At 39.5% G+C, this 13583-nt stretch overlaps 1 protein-coding gene across 6 annotated transcripts in view; it reads right to left on the reverse strand.

Annotated features, from left to right (window-relative positions):
* Positions 1–13583, reverse strand: part of LOC125466978 (otoancorin-like) — a 193311-nt gene that overhangs the window by 4235 nt on the left and 175493 nt on the right. For all 6 annotated transcript variants that reach the window (XM_048562225.2, XM_048562230.2, XM_048562228.2 and 3 more), the window contains 5 exons: positions 6211–6363; positions 5191–5339; positions 4082–4221; positions 3475–3572; positions 2229–2370 (listed from right to left, as the gene is read on the reverse strand). In XM_048562225.2, the coding sequence (XP_048418182.1) occupies positions 2229–2370; positions 3475–3572; positions 4082–4221; positions 5191–5339; positions 6211–6363 (682 nt within the window). The remainder of the gene's footprint in view (positions 1–2228; positions 2371–3474; positions 3573–4081; positions 4222–5190; positions 5340–6210; positions 6364–13583) is intronic.

The raw sequence follows: 13583 nt of genomic DNA on the forward strand, positions 1-13583 counted from the left end.
GCAAAGCAGAAGTACTGTGATCCTTTAGCTTCTAAGTGAGGCAGTGATGTAAAAAGTCAAACTAAGGCAGCGTTGCCATGAGCATTTAAGTGGACCCTAAGTGAGTGTGAACTAAGAAAGCAAGTCAAGAGCCCTGAGATGTATCCAGTTCTGATTCATGAGACAGGTATGTACGCCAGCAGCATTGCAATGAAGGGCTTCAGTGTGCTTGAAAATACATTGAGTCCGTGAACCTTTGTTATATGTGAGTTAAAAATGTGCCATGATGATGTGATGAGGCTGGTGACTGATGCCAACCTCCAGGGATAAAAGATGTTGCCCATGGAACATAGTAAAGTGAATTATGCTTGCCAAGGTGGATACCCATAGAAGACATTGTTGATTTACAGCTGCCAGGTATCTGCTCAGACTTACATATTGGGAATTATCACCACCTAGTTTCTCCCTACGGCTGAAGAAATTAGCAAGCCACATATGTGTTATAAAATGACAAGATATAATAATGCAGATAGACCTTTTGCTGCTCACAAATTAAGTTTTCACCCAGCCGTTGAAACCAAATGTGTAAAATTGGGCATTTCGTTCCCAATGTTAAGATTCCTATTTTTCTGTTCTCACTAAATTATTCCAATTGACTTGCCATTGCCAAGGGCCTCACATAGATCCAATCTCTATCTTTAAGGAATTAACTTTATAATTGTGGAATATCAAATTTTTATTCCATTATAAAATCATCATGAATGGGTTTCCGACAAGAGTCATACTGCACTAAAACAGACCACGTTGTCTGACCAGTCCACGCTGAACATAACTCCAAACTAAACTACTCCCACCTGCCTGCTCCTGGTCCATGTCCCTCCCAGCCTTTCCTATTCATGTACTTATCGAAGTGTCTTTTAAACATTGTAATTGTGTCCATATCCACCACTTCCTCACAAAGTTCATTCCACATGCGAACCACCTTCTCTGTGTTTGTCCCTCCTGTCTTTTTAAAATCTCTCTTCTCACTTTAAAAATCTGGCCCTTACTCTTGAAATCCCCCAACCTAGAGAGAAGACAACTACTATTAACACTATCTATACTCCTCATGATTTTATACACTTCTATGAAGTCATCTCTTAGCTTCTTATCCTCCAGTGAAAAAAGTCCAAGGATATCCAGCCTTTCAACACAATAAGAAAATGCTTGTGATATTTCATCTCATAACTTAATCCCGCATGCATTTTTATTTAATTATCTGTAAAATGATTAAAAATTGAAGGACGATCATTGCATTTTCAGACCATCAGAACAACCATGCTCACATTGAATGGTGGAGCAGACTCAATGGGCTAGATGGCCTGCTTCTGCTCTGATATCTTACAGTCTTATTTTGTTTCCTGATTTGCTATCCTTGAAGATTCTTCAACAGGATTGGTTGCTTATTCTGATTGACGGCATGACCCCAGCTGAATACTGTAAAACCCCAGTGATAGGCACCAGAGGAACATTAACCTTCAGAAAGGTAAAATCTACACTTGCTTTGTAAAGTGAGACAACTAGTTCAGGTTGATATGTAAATGCATAGAATAGACAAATGTAGCTCTGACCATCTTTCCTAAGCATGGTAAGAAATGTAGCCAGTAGTGTAGGCATAATGGAAATGTAGCCAATTCGTCAGGAATCTGGCTAAGAATGTAGATTAGCAAAACTGAATAACAATTACATTTTGAATCAGCAGTCTCAGGGAGATAAGGAAATAAATAAGAGACAACATTAGATACATGGTAATCATCAATATCTGGCAGCTGACGAGAATATGAATCTTGACGTTGGCAGAATGTATATTGATACACATATATGATGTAAGTATGAAGATAGACAGTGATTAGTCAACTGTAAAAACATGGAAATTAAATGAGAGAATTAAGATGAGAAATTACGAAGCTGATTCTGTTTTGGAGAGATACCTCAGCGGACTTTAATAATGTTTGTCTCCTAACATATGCTTGTGGAAAGAAAAATTTACAAATGTTGAATCTAAAGTCAAAATGGTGGTTGAATTCCCACTTCAATTAGTTCAACTTGTCTCATATCAAGGTGGATATGTTTAGGTCAGATGTGAGGGGTTAAATGGCCCAACAGAGTTTCTATTTTCCCTGTTCTGATAAAATAGCCACTCCTATCATTCAAAACAATAACATCGCACAAATATTGTTAAGAGATTGGTTTATGACGACATTGCTTACCTGCATTGTCAATGGCTCGCTCAAATCCTGCATTTTCTTTCAAGGCTTGAAGCTTCTCCTGTGACAAGGCTGCTTTCTGTGCGTCAGTAACTGCGCCATAGTTTTGTGGCCCCAGATTTCTCAATTGCTCAGCAGTCATAGCCTAATGTAATAAGAAAGAGATTTTTGCTAGCTAATTAAGAACAGATTGCATGTGGAATCCACTTATATACTCATGTGAATGATGGAATCAAAAAACTTCATGGAAGTGTCTACTTTTTCAAAAGGAATTCCCAGTGAAGGAATAAAAGATGCAAGATTTAAGTGCCCTTAAATTCTAAAGTGTATTTTACACCCTATTAGGAAATTTTCAGTCATTGTCAACTCAGGAGAAGCCTATGTAGACTTGGTGACGAAAGACAATAAGTTGCAGTGGGTGCAGTGGAGCAATTTTCCCCAGTCCTTCCCCTGATCGTAATACATTGACCGAGGTTCAATGCATTGAAAAAAAGATTGATTGTTTGTAAAGGCACCTCAACATCGACTTTACTACAATTTTTCCTTTTTTCTGTGGTTTCAAAAAAATCCTTGATTGTTCATCAACGCATAGGGATTGAGGCTTTTATCTATATCATGGGAGACACCAAACAGGATACAATGAAAAAATTAATGGGGTTATGGAAATTACAGTTGATCATATTTATTTATAAAGAAGGTAACGTGGTGACAATTCAGTTTGGAAGTAAAGCATAATGGGTGGTCATGGATCAGTAGGTTCACTAAATACCTCACCCTACTTTGTTTTCAATTATTCTCTTCTGTGAGATAAATATGATTCCATTTGCTGCTTCAATGCAGAGATGGTTGGCATTTGCACTGTGCAGGGTCTGGCCATCCATGACCAATGAAACTGGAGAGGATACTGAAGCTCCATGTTCTGCAAGTTTGACTGTTGACCCCACAGATTGAAATCGTATGGATCCGATCTCAATGCCTCAGTTTTGAGCGCTGCACTGGGACATCCAATTGGTGCTCCACAGCTCACCTGCCAAATTGAAAATTACATGGGCAGAAGTGCTAGAATGGCTCTCTGCCAATCTGTTTCACAGCCAAATCAAAATAGACGTGATGTGTAAGAGGGCATTAAAAATCTGTAATGTTTCCCAGCTGTGTTAGAACAAGATCCCTGGCACATTTTTCTCATTTGATTATTTTGAATAATCCAGCTTTCAAATGCAATTCATTAATGAGTTCTTATAGCACTTGCCGAGAAAACATTTGAGGGGAACTTGGAAACAGCTCCTGGTGTCAAGAATGAAACTGCGGATGTCATCAGTTTGGGCACTTCTTCTTTACTAAGGCCAGCTGTAAGATGAAGGTGTAAGATTACTCACAATTAGTTTGAACAAGCTGTTAAAAGATCCAAAACTTCCAAAGATTGCTGTAAATGCAGCAGCTTTCTTTGTATTCTACTGAATGGCTATTCTTCAATCAGAATGGGAGGAAAGCTTTCTCTCCTTAAATTATTCTCGAGCAAAACTGTTGTGGGAATCATAATCATTTCTGCCAGTTTCAGCCTCTTCCCAACCAACCCTGTTGGGGGTGTATTTAAAAAAAAACTTTTCTCCTCAATTTGCATGAATTTGAAGGATGAATTGCTCTTTTGTTTACTGTATTTCAGAGTTAAAGAACAGAGGATAATGAATGCGCTGTCAAGGTACAGGGCAACATAGACACAGTTAACATTCAAAATGAAATTAAATTGAAAAGTTTTGGGGATACGAAAAATGTGATTTTATTTTCTTTTAGTGTAAACAATGGCAGGATATAGTTGGATGGCCCATTCCATTTTAAAATATCAAAGCATTTCTTACCTGCTACGACCCCTATCTCTTGCAGTTGTGCACCAGTCCAGGTATCCACACTGGGAAATGCTTCCACTGCTTTATTCTTCAAAGCAGTTAGAGTCTCAATATTAGGACACATTGTTTCCCCAATCTCTTTGGCAGCAGTGCTATAGAATATAAAACAGAGCAATTTGTGAGCATTGAACATTGCCTTCACTTCTCAATGCTTAGTGATACAGATGCTTCAATTCACACTCAGAATTATGAAATGTAATAAAAATCTAATCCAGGTAAGTTTGTAAAACTCTTAGAAAATTGACATACAATGTACATTGTTGTGGAAGCATGATCACATGAATCACCAAGAACATTCTCCATTTATTTAACTCAATGCAAGCAATTTAATGCAATGTAAATCCATTGTGTAAATACAGCTTACAGACCGGTAAGGTTCCAACTTTCTCCGACTCAATTTAAGCTTTTTGGTCTTAGCCAGAATGAAGCTGAACATGTTTTCTGGGAGCTGCATGCCCCTATGGTGGCAAAGTTAGAAAGAAAATCTGACTAATTCTTACTCGGTAATCTCTACTGAAAGTGTTCATGTGTGGACATTTCCAATGTGTTCAACTGTGAGGTCTTACATAATTTTTCTCTCCATAAATGCTACGAGACCTGCTAAGTTTCTACAGAAATTTCTGTTTTTGCTTGATTAGTTGCTAATGTTCACAGTCTAACCTCACTATGTGTCATAGCTACTTTGATGAATTATTGGAAAGGGAAGCACAACAAGATACTATTGAGTGTTGGCTGGGAGGAGGGAAGAAAAACAAAAAAAAAGCCAAAAAAATCCTAACTTTCTCTCCCTTGGCCTCTGCAAATGGGAGCGATGCATTCACATTACAATCAGCAATCTGAAAAAAATTTCATGGAGTGACCGAATACCCAATTCCATACATTTCACAAGAACCTTCAACCATTATTTTCTTTAAGTACGTTCTCTGACGCCATGTCAACTGCTGCATTGGAAGTATGCATTACGTATATTTTTTTGTGGGCAATACTGTCTACTTCAAATCTTACTCTTAATCAACTGGATGAAATGACCAAAGACAAGAAAAATGAGTCTTGAGTGTTACCTGTAGGCTGTCACATTAATGTTCTTGATTTCGCCTGAGCTACGGGTACAAAGGAAATAACCCATACCAACAAGGTCTGTGCTACTAAGTTGACTGTCTGATCGCTGACCCAAGAAATTCTTCATGATAGCCTTGGCTTGTTTGGAATGCTTTAAAGGAAAGAAAATCACTGTAAATCATCAAACTATGTGTGCAAGAATCTAATACAGCTGCAAGTTCGTCGTAGCAAGTTTGTATGATTATCTTCTAAGAATTCATTGTCAAAGAATAAAAAAAACTTGAACAGAATAATCAGGATTATGAAAAGTCGATTTGCACTTTCTTTAAAAATTCATTCATGTGAAGTGGGCATTGCTGGTTCAGTTTTGTCCATCCCTAATTGCACAGAGGGAATTTAACTACATTGCTGTGGTTCTGAAAGCATATGCTAAAGGATATTAGTGAACCAAATGGGTCCTTATGACAATTGCAATGAAGATAGCTTTATTTCAGCTTCTAATTGAATTCAAATTTCAACATTTGCCACTGTGGAATTTGAACTCATATCCCCAGTCCATTCTACTGTGCTGGATTACTAGTCCAGTGAAAGCACGACAACACCACTGCTCCCTCACCTGAAAAGGTACAACAAGAAATTACCATTTGTTACATCTTTTGCTCCTCAGGATTTTTTCTTTTTTCCCATTTGCCTGCCCATAGGTGGTCAATATTTCTCATCACTAAATCTAGAATCTCTGAAAGTACCTCAACTCTACAGGGTATTGTAAACTCTTGTCTGGTTAACTTTTGTAGAACTCACCAATTTCTTCATTACTTCTAAACATTTCAATAAAACTATTTGTCGTGATTAGGTTAATGACTTTCATATTTTTCCTAAAGGTAATAGTCTGAAAGTTGCAAAGCAATTCAGGGCTAATCAAAACAGTTCCAACACTGACCTTTGTGTGAAATAAAACAATTAAAAATAACCTAAATTTTTTTTTTAAATGACATAAGTGGTAAATCAGATCTCATTCTCACCTCAGTGCTGGCCCATTCCTGGTAGTCTGAGATTGCACCAATAGTATCAATATCAGGTGCAGTGAAATATTGCACTACTTCACTCTCATCAAAGCCTAGCGTGATCTTCTTTAGAGAGGCAAGCTGGTCGTTTGAGATATTCATACCAAAAGCCTGAAGAGACAAGACCTTAATGGATGAAACTGCAGTTGCATACTATATCATTGTAATTGTAAAATGTCTCATGATAACAGAAGGTTGTCTTTGACACTGTAACCATGATGGCCACAGTAAGAAGACAAGTTTAGATTAGTGCTCTGATAAAACTAAATTCTGCTTTTACCACACTTTCAGGGAGAGTTTCATTGAGCCACAAAAGTTTTTCGGATTAAGATTGCTTCTGTAGCAAACTTCTCATTTAGATTTGAAGTGTGAAACTGGAGTGAATTTGTACTTCATGTAAGGATGCCAGATTTTGTTATCAAATGCTGAAGCAAATGGTACGCATGGTTATCTATTCATAATAAATGGATAGAACAATTTCAGGACAAAAGCAGCTGTCTGGTGAAGTATGAATATTCAATATACTGCTCTATTGTTGTTTGTAGAAATAATTTAATGGTTACTATTGTGGGCCTATTCATTGGCTGTAAAAGTAGTAGCAGTCCTGCTGAGACCAGGTTTGGAAGCCCAGAGAGTAGAAAGGCTGAAACAAACAGCTTGTTGGCTATCATAAACATTCCAGACTCCCGCAGCAGGAGTTTGCATAGTAATTTTCCTTGCAGGACAAATGTGCTACCAATCAAAGATCAGTAGCGCCACAGGAGAAGTGTCCACCTCCATTGCTGTCACAGAGCTCAGGAGAAGTAATGTTGCTGAAAACCTCTGAAACCAGGTTAAGGAAAGTAATTTTGGGGGTCTGGTGAGGGTGGTCCTGATAAGCAGTAGTATGTCTTCAATGTAAATAATTGAGAGTATCTTCCTTTGAGCCCCTCCCTGATACAAGTGGATCCCTCCATTTTACAGAGGCTGTCCAAGAAGGGACTGCCCCACACTTTCTTCCCCGCTAAAGAAACAGACGTCACATAAGGCCTCCAGGAATTGTCTAGAATATTATGTGTTGACAGGTTCAATATCAGGACTTTAGGTGCCTTTTTAAGGGCCGCTGCTTACCCTTCGGTGGGAAAGTCATTCTCCCTCATCTGGGGATGTGAGGGATGCAGATTTGGGATGGGGTAGGCTTTCTACCTTTTGCCTGTAAGCCTACTGAAGGAATGGAGCAACGAATTCATCCCTCACTATGTGCTGAAAAGTTATAATGTGTAGAATAATGTGAATTTCTTGCATTTAAGCATTAACACAAGACTTATAAGACAGTTAAGTCAATTAATGTTATCTGGAAGTATTGTTTTAAAACTGTGATAACTGTTAATTGCTACCAATCTATCAAGCTCACATATTACAAAAATGAACAATTACAAATGCAGACTCTCATGCAGTCAAGTATTAAATATTGTAGCTTATAAAAAAAGTCAACAAATAATTTTAATTTAATCCTTCCAAGCATTCTATTTCTTTTTCTCATTTATCTCTCTTTCTTTATCCTTAATGGGAGAAGCGAAATTCTGGCGTTTGAACAAAAGTGTCAAAATTTAATTCTGCAAGAAGTCCGTAGAGGAGTTTCAAGATGAATCCTTTCTTCCATCTCTGAGACTCCTGATGCCTTGTTTCTTTTGACTTAGACTCCCAACAGTGTGGATACAGGCCCACACTGACACTCAGAGCATCTCACCCAGACCCATCCTCCTATAACCCAGCTAATCTACAATTCCCTGAACACTACAGGCAATTTAGCATGGCCAATTCACCTAACCCACACATCTTTGGACAGTGGGAAGAAACCGGAGCACCCTAAGGAAACCCACTCAGACATGGGGTGAATGTTCAAACCACACACAGATAGTCGCCTGAAAGTGAAATTGAACCCAAGTCTCTGGTGCAGTAAGGCAGCAGTGCCATCCATTGAGCCATTGTGCTGCTCCTGTGAGAAGCCATCATTAGCTCAAAACTTGCAGCAATTTACTGAGTGAAGTGCTTTCACTGGTGGGACGATGTCTAATTGATGGCAGACACTGTTTGTGACCTTGCTGCAGCACCAATTGCAGCTCTGCAGTTGGAAATAACTTTTAAAATTGATCAGTGCTAATCTGTGAAATGGATCTCAGGTGGAAGCAAATTTACAACTCACTTTATACATTGAAGACCATGTTAAAAGTCATTGGGAGGAGCATAAGGCTTTCCAAGCTTGTTCCAAAGATGGTGGGACTGTCCCATGAAAGATGTTAGACAAACCCAGCCTGTACTCTCACTTAACAAGTTGTAGAGCTAGATGAACACAGCCGGTCAAGCAACATTCCTCACACCATGCCCCCGCAATAATAACCAAAAGAGAAACCCCCTCATCCTCACATACCATCTCACCAACCTCTGGGTTCAACGCATCGTCCTCCGACACTTCCGCCATCTGCAATCCAGAGGGACCACTCTCTCCGTGACTCCCTTGTCCGCTCCAGACACCACTCCAACCCCACCACACCCAGCACTTTTTCCTGCAACTGCAGGAAATGCTACACCTGCCCCCACACCTCCTCCCTCACCCCCAGCCCAGGCCCCAAGAAGACTTTCCACATCAAGCAGAGGTTGACTTGCACATCTGCTAATGTGGTATACTGCATCTGTTGTACCCGTTGAGGCCTCCTCTACATCGGGGAAACTAAGCGGAGGCTTGGGGGCCGCTTTGCAGAACACCTCCGCTCAGTTCGCAACAAACAACTGCACCTCCCAGTCACAAACCATTTCAACTCCCCCTCCCATTCCTTAGACGACATGTCCATCATGGGCCTCCTGCAGTGCCACAACGATGCCACCTGAAGGTTGCAGGAACAGCTACTCATATTCCGTTTGGGAACCCTGCAGCCCAATGGTATCAACGTGGATTTCAGCAGCTTCAAAATGTCCCGTCGCACCACTGCATCCCAAAATGAGCCTAACTCATCCCCACCTCCCTAACCTGTTCTTCCTCTCACCTATCCCCTCCTCCCACCTCAAGCTGCACCCCCATTTCCTACCTACTAACCTCATCCTGTCCCCTTGACCTGTCCATCCTCCCTGGACTGACCTATCCCCTCCCTACCTCCCCACCTACACTTACCTTTCCTGGCTCCATCCCCAGCTCCTTAACTTGTCTGGCTCCCCTTCACCTATCTTCTCCTCTAATTCATCTTCGATCCGCCTCCCCCTCTCTCCCTATTTATTTCAGAACTTTCTTCCCTTCCCCCATTTCCGATGAAGGGTCTAGGCCCGAAATCTTAGCTTTTCTGCTCCTATGATGCTGCTTGGCCTACTGTGTTCATCCAGCTCCACACCTTGTTATCATCAGATCATACCCTGTTATCTCAGATTCTCCAGCATCTGCAGTTCTTGCTATCTCAGCCTGTCCTCTCTGTATTTGGAAGAAAGAGAGAGCATCTCATTGAAACCTACGTAAAACTTAGAGGGATAGATTGGGTTGATACAGCCCTGGGAGTCTTGAAATAGGGGACACATATTCATAGTAAGGTGACAAAGTGTGGAGCTGGATGAACACAGCAGGCCAAGCAGCATCTCAGGAGAACAAAAGCTGACGTTTCGGGCCTGGGGATGAAGGGTCTAGGCCTGAAATGTCAGCTTTTGTGCTCCTAAGATGCTGCTTGGCCTGCTGTGTTCATCCAGCTACACATTTTGTTATCTTGGATTCTCCAGCATCTGCAGTTCTCATTATCTCTGATCACAATTAATAATAAGGTGGATGTTTTTTAGGACTAGGTTAAGTACAATTTTTTTTTAATTCAACATGTTGTGAATCTTTGCTATTCTCCACTTTGGAAAGATGAGTTCACTGTTTGAGTATATTGTACGTAGAGATTCATAGATTTATGATGACAAATGGCATAAGGATTGCAGGGATAGTATGGGCAAAAGGCATTAAGATATTTGATTAGCCATGATTGTATGAATTTGTGGAGCTGTCTCAATGGGCTGAAAGGCCTCTCCCAGATCTACATAAAACGCTGACAGGTTTTCTCACTTCCTTCCCTTTTGCTGATGATGGTTATCATGAATTTAATGAATTTCATCCTTAAAATAGACATTATGATTATTGTAAAATGCATTTTTTAGGATTGGAATACTTGTGCCAATACCATAGTGTATCCTTCAGGACCACAAGATTTTATTTATTGGTTTGGGCCAACTGGTTGATAACTGGTCAAAGAATAACAAGACAATTAAAAGGTCTCATTGAATCCCTTATATTACCATGATTTTATTACAATGGAGTTTCAATAGTCGAAATATTGTGTTTACTTGAAAGGAAATATACCTTAAGAAATACATATTTTCATTGGAAAGATTTGTTGAAAACAGGAAAGTTGTGAATGTAGGAACAGGGCAGGCCATTCATCCACTCAAAATATTCCACGAAAGCATTTGAGGCTATCTGCACCTTAACTCCATTTAACCACATTTGATCCATCTGCTTTGTCCAATAAAACCTATCAATCTCAGTCTTAAAATTGCACTTTAACCAACATCCACAGTCTTTTGGGAAGAGAGTTCTACCTTTCTATAATCCTTTGGGAGAAATTGTTTCCTAGTTTCACTTCAGAATAGCCTAGTGCTAATTTTGAAATTGTTGTTGAGGTTTGAGACTCGGGCTTCTTTTCTGTTTCAATCGAATCATGTCTTTCTTTAAAATAAATCAATTAATTCATTCCTCAAACTTTTAAACTCATGGAAGTATAAAACATGCCACATTGGTTTACCAAAATTGAACTGTGGCTAAAAGTTGAACTAACCCTTTTAGGAGATGGCACAGTGGTTAGCATTGCTGCCTCATAGCCCCAGGGACCTGGGTTCAATTCCGGCCTTGGCCAACTATCTGTGTGGAGTTTGCATGGGCTTCCTCCGACAGGCGAAAGATGTGCAGGTTTGGTAGATTAACAATGCTAAAGTGCCCAGGAATGTGCAGACTGGATGGATTAACTATGGGAAATGCTGGGCTACAGGGATTTGGTCTGGGTGGGATGCTCTCTGGAGGGTTGGGGTGGACTTGAGGGGCCGAATAGGCTGCTTCCACACTGTAGGGATTCTATAATGAAGAAGACACGCTGCGTTATATTCCCATGAGTTTAAAAGTTCGAGGAATGAATGAATTGATAAATTTAAATATAAAAAAAATTCAATGGATGTTAAAAAAATCTTGAAGCTCAAACCTCAACAATTTCAACATTAGCAGTAAACCATTCTGAAGTGAAATCGAAAAGAATTTTCACCCAAAGGATTATTGAAAGGTGGAAAGCTCTTCCCAAAAGACTGAGAATACTTGTTAACTTTTAAGCCTGAGATCAATAGGTTTTAAATGGGTAAAGCTATCAAAGGATGTGGATCAAATGTGGATAGATGGAGCTAAAGTGCAGACAGCCTCAAATTTTATGCTAGAATAATTCTGAATGGCCTGTTCCTGTTCCTACATTCACAACTTTCCTGTTTTCAGTCCACTGATATCAACTAACAATTTAAATAAATGAGAAAATGATTCCCCCAAACTACTTATTAATAGGTCTAATGAATAATATTGCTGCAATTTGAATCAAACACCCGTCTCCTGCTTTGCGTTTTAATTAACTTTCTGTCACATCTTAAACAGCAACAAACACAGGATCATTCACAACAGTCCCTCCACTAATAGCATGAATATCAAAATGGTGTTAAAATTTTGTCTAGTGTCATTGAAATCTAGTAAATTTCTAAAAAATGCTCAAGATGCAGTGAAAGGGAATGTGAAGCTGGCCTTTTGTGATTTTCTTAAACCATTCCTTCTGCAATTTGGCTTAAACCACGATATGATATCAGTCACTGTATGCTACAGTAAACTGACTTACAAACTTAATACACAAATTAATTCTCATTCTCAACTGGTTTACAAGTTAATGCCTCAGGCTGCCAATTAATTTTCAATCCCTTCTCTGTTTTGGTTTCCCTTTAGACGCTACTTCTAGCTTATTGTGCACCTCAAGTCTTTCTTATCAGTCTGAATTGGTCGGTTATGTAATATTTCTGTATCCTTCATCGACATGTTACCTCAAGGCCCAGAACTGTTTCGTTTACTATTTTAATTTCTTCAAGAATATTCAATTAAACAGCTAGGTTTTGGCTGGAGTAGACTTGAGCCCAAGTTACACCTCCAGCTTTGCTGATGTATAAAAATGGCAGCATTTTTGTCATTCACTTGCCAGACATTACTCCCACTGTCAGCCCACCGTTAACGCCCGTTCCTAGCTGCCCTTGAGAAGGTGGTATTGAGCTGTATGTATATTTTACGCATATAAATAGATGAGTTGATTAAGGAGGTGAAATTCTTCATGATAACAGAGTTTCTGTATTAACATCTAGAATTTCCAATAAGTTCGACTTGTTCAAGTAACGAGCTTCATTTTTTGTGTAACAAATTGAGTTTAAATTCATAACCTGCAAAATCAATGCCTTTTATTAACTTTGCATCAGAATATAATATTTAGAGGCAACTCTGAGGAGTACTCCAAAATGCTAATGAGTCTGTGGACTTGATCTTCGACAAAATGAGCTCTTGAGTTCAAATTAAACTGATTGTGTTGAATGAAAATAGTGTGAAAAGTGGAAGTAGAGCTGGTTCACATTGCAGGACCAATGAATGTAAGTGTGGAAGGAGAGGTAGTCACCATTATATACAACAGCTTCGACTAGTGCCAGAAGATAGTGATGCACAAGCCCCCATAACCCAAGAATGCCATCGTAATAGCAAAAACAGTTCAATACCTTCATTAAGTCAGAAAAGGTTTTCAGTGAGTAATTGCACAATTAACCAAATCACAGTGACGGTGATACACATTCTTTTGAGCAACAGTTAAGAATTTCTCTTTAGTGGGTTCATGTTGTACCATGTTCTTTGTCCCCAGAAGTCGTCATTTGGCAACACACGTGAAGTACAATACATCATGCAAATTATGTTAGAATAATGGAGATTGGGCATCTAGATCCACTTTTTCTTTCAGCCATGGCACATTCAATTGAATGACTGATTGGGGTTACAGGATATAGAGACTCCGGAAAGTGAATAGGTAGTTAATACTATGCCTCTTGCAGGTAACAGCACATAATTCCAGTTTCCTGGATGAGGAAGTGCTGCTATCCAAGACTCAAATCATATGAAGTTCATATCCTGTAAGCCCAATAACATGCTTCAACCCTTCAGGGGTTGGAATTAGCAGTTTGGGAGTCTCAATGTTCAGAGTGGATCTGCGAGATAACAGACCCTT

The sequence above is a fragment of the Stegostoma tigrinum genome, chromosome 32 (genome assembly GCF_030684315.1).
Source record: "Stegostoma tigrinum isolate sSteTig4 chromosome 32, sSteTig4.hap1, whole genome shotgun sequence".
In the NCBI taxonomy this organism is placed as follows: Eukaryota; Metazoa; Chordata; class Chondrichthyes; order Orectolobiformes; family Stegostomatidae; genus Stegostoma; species Stegostoma tigrinum.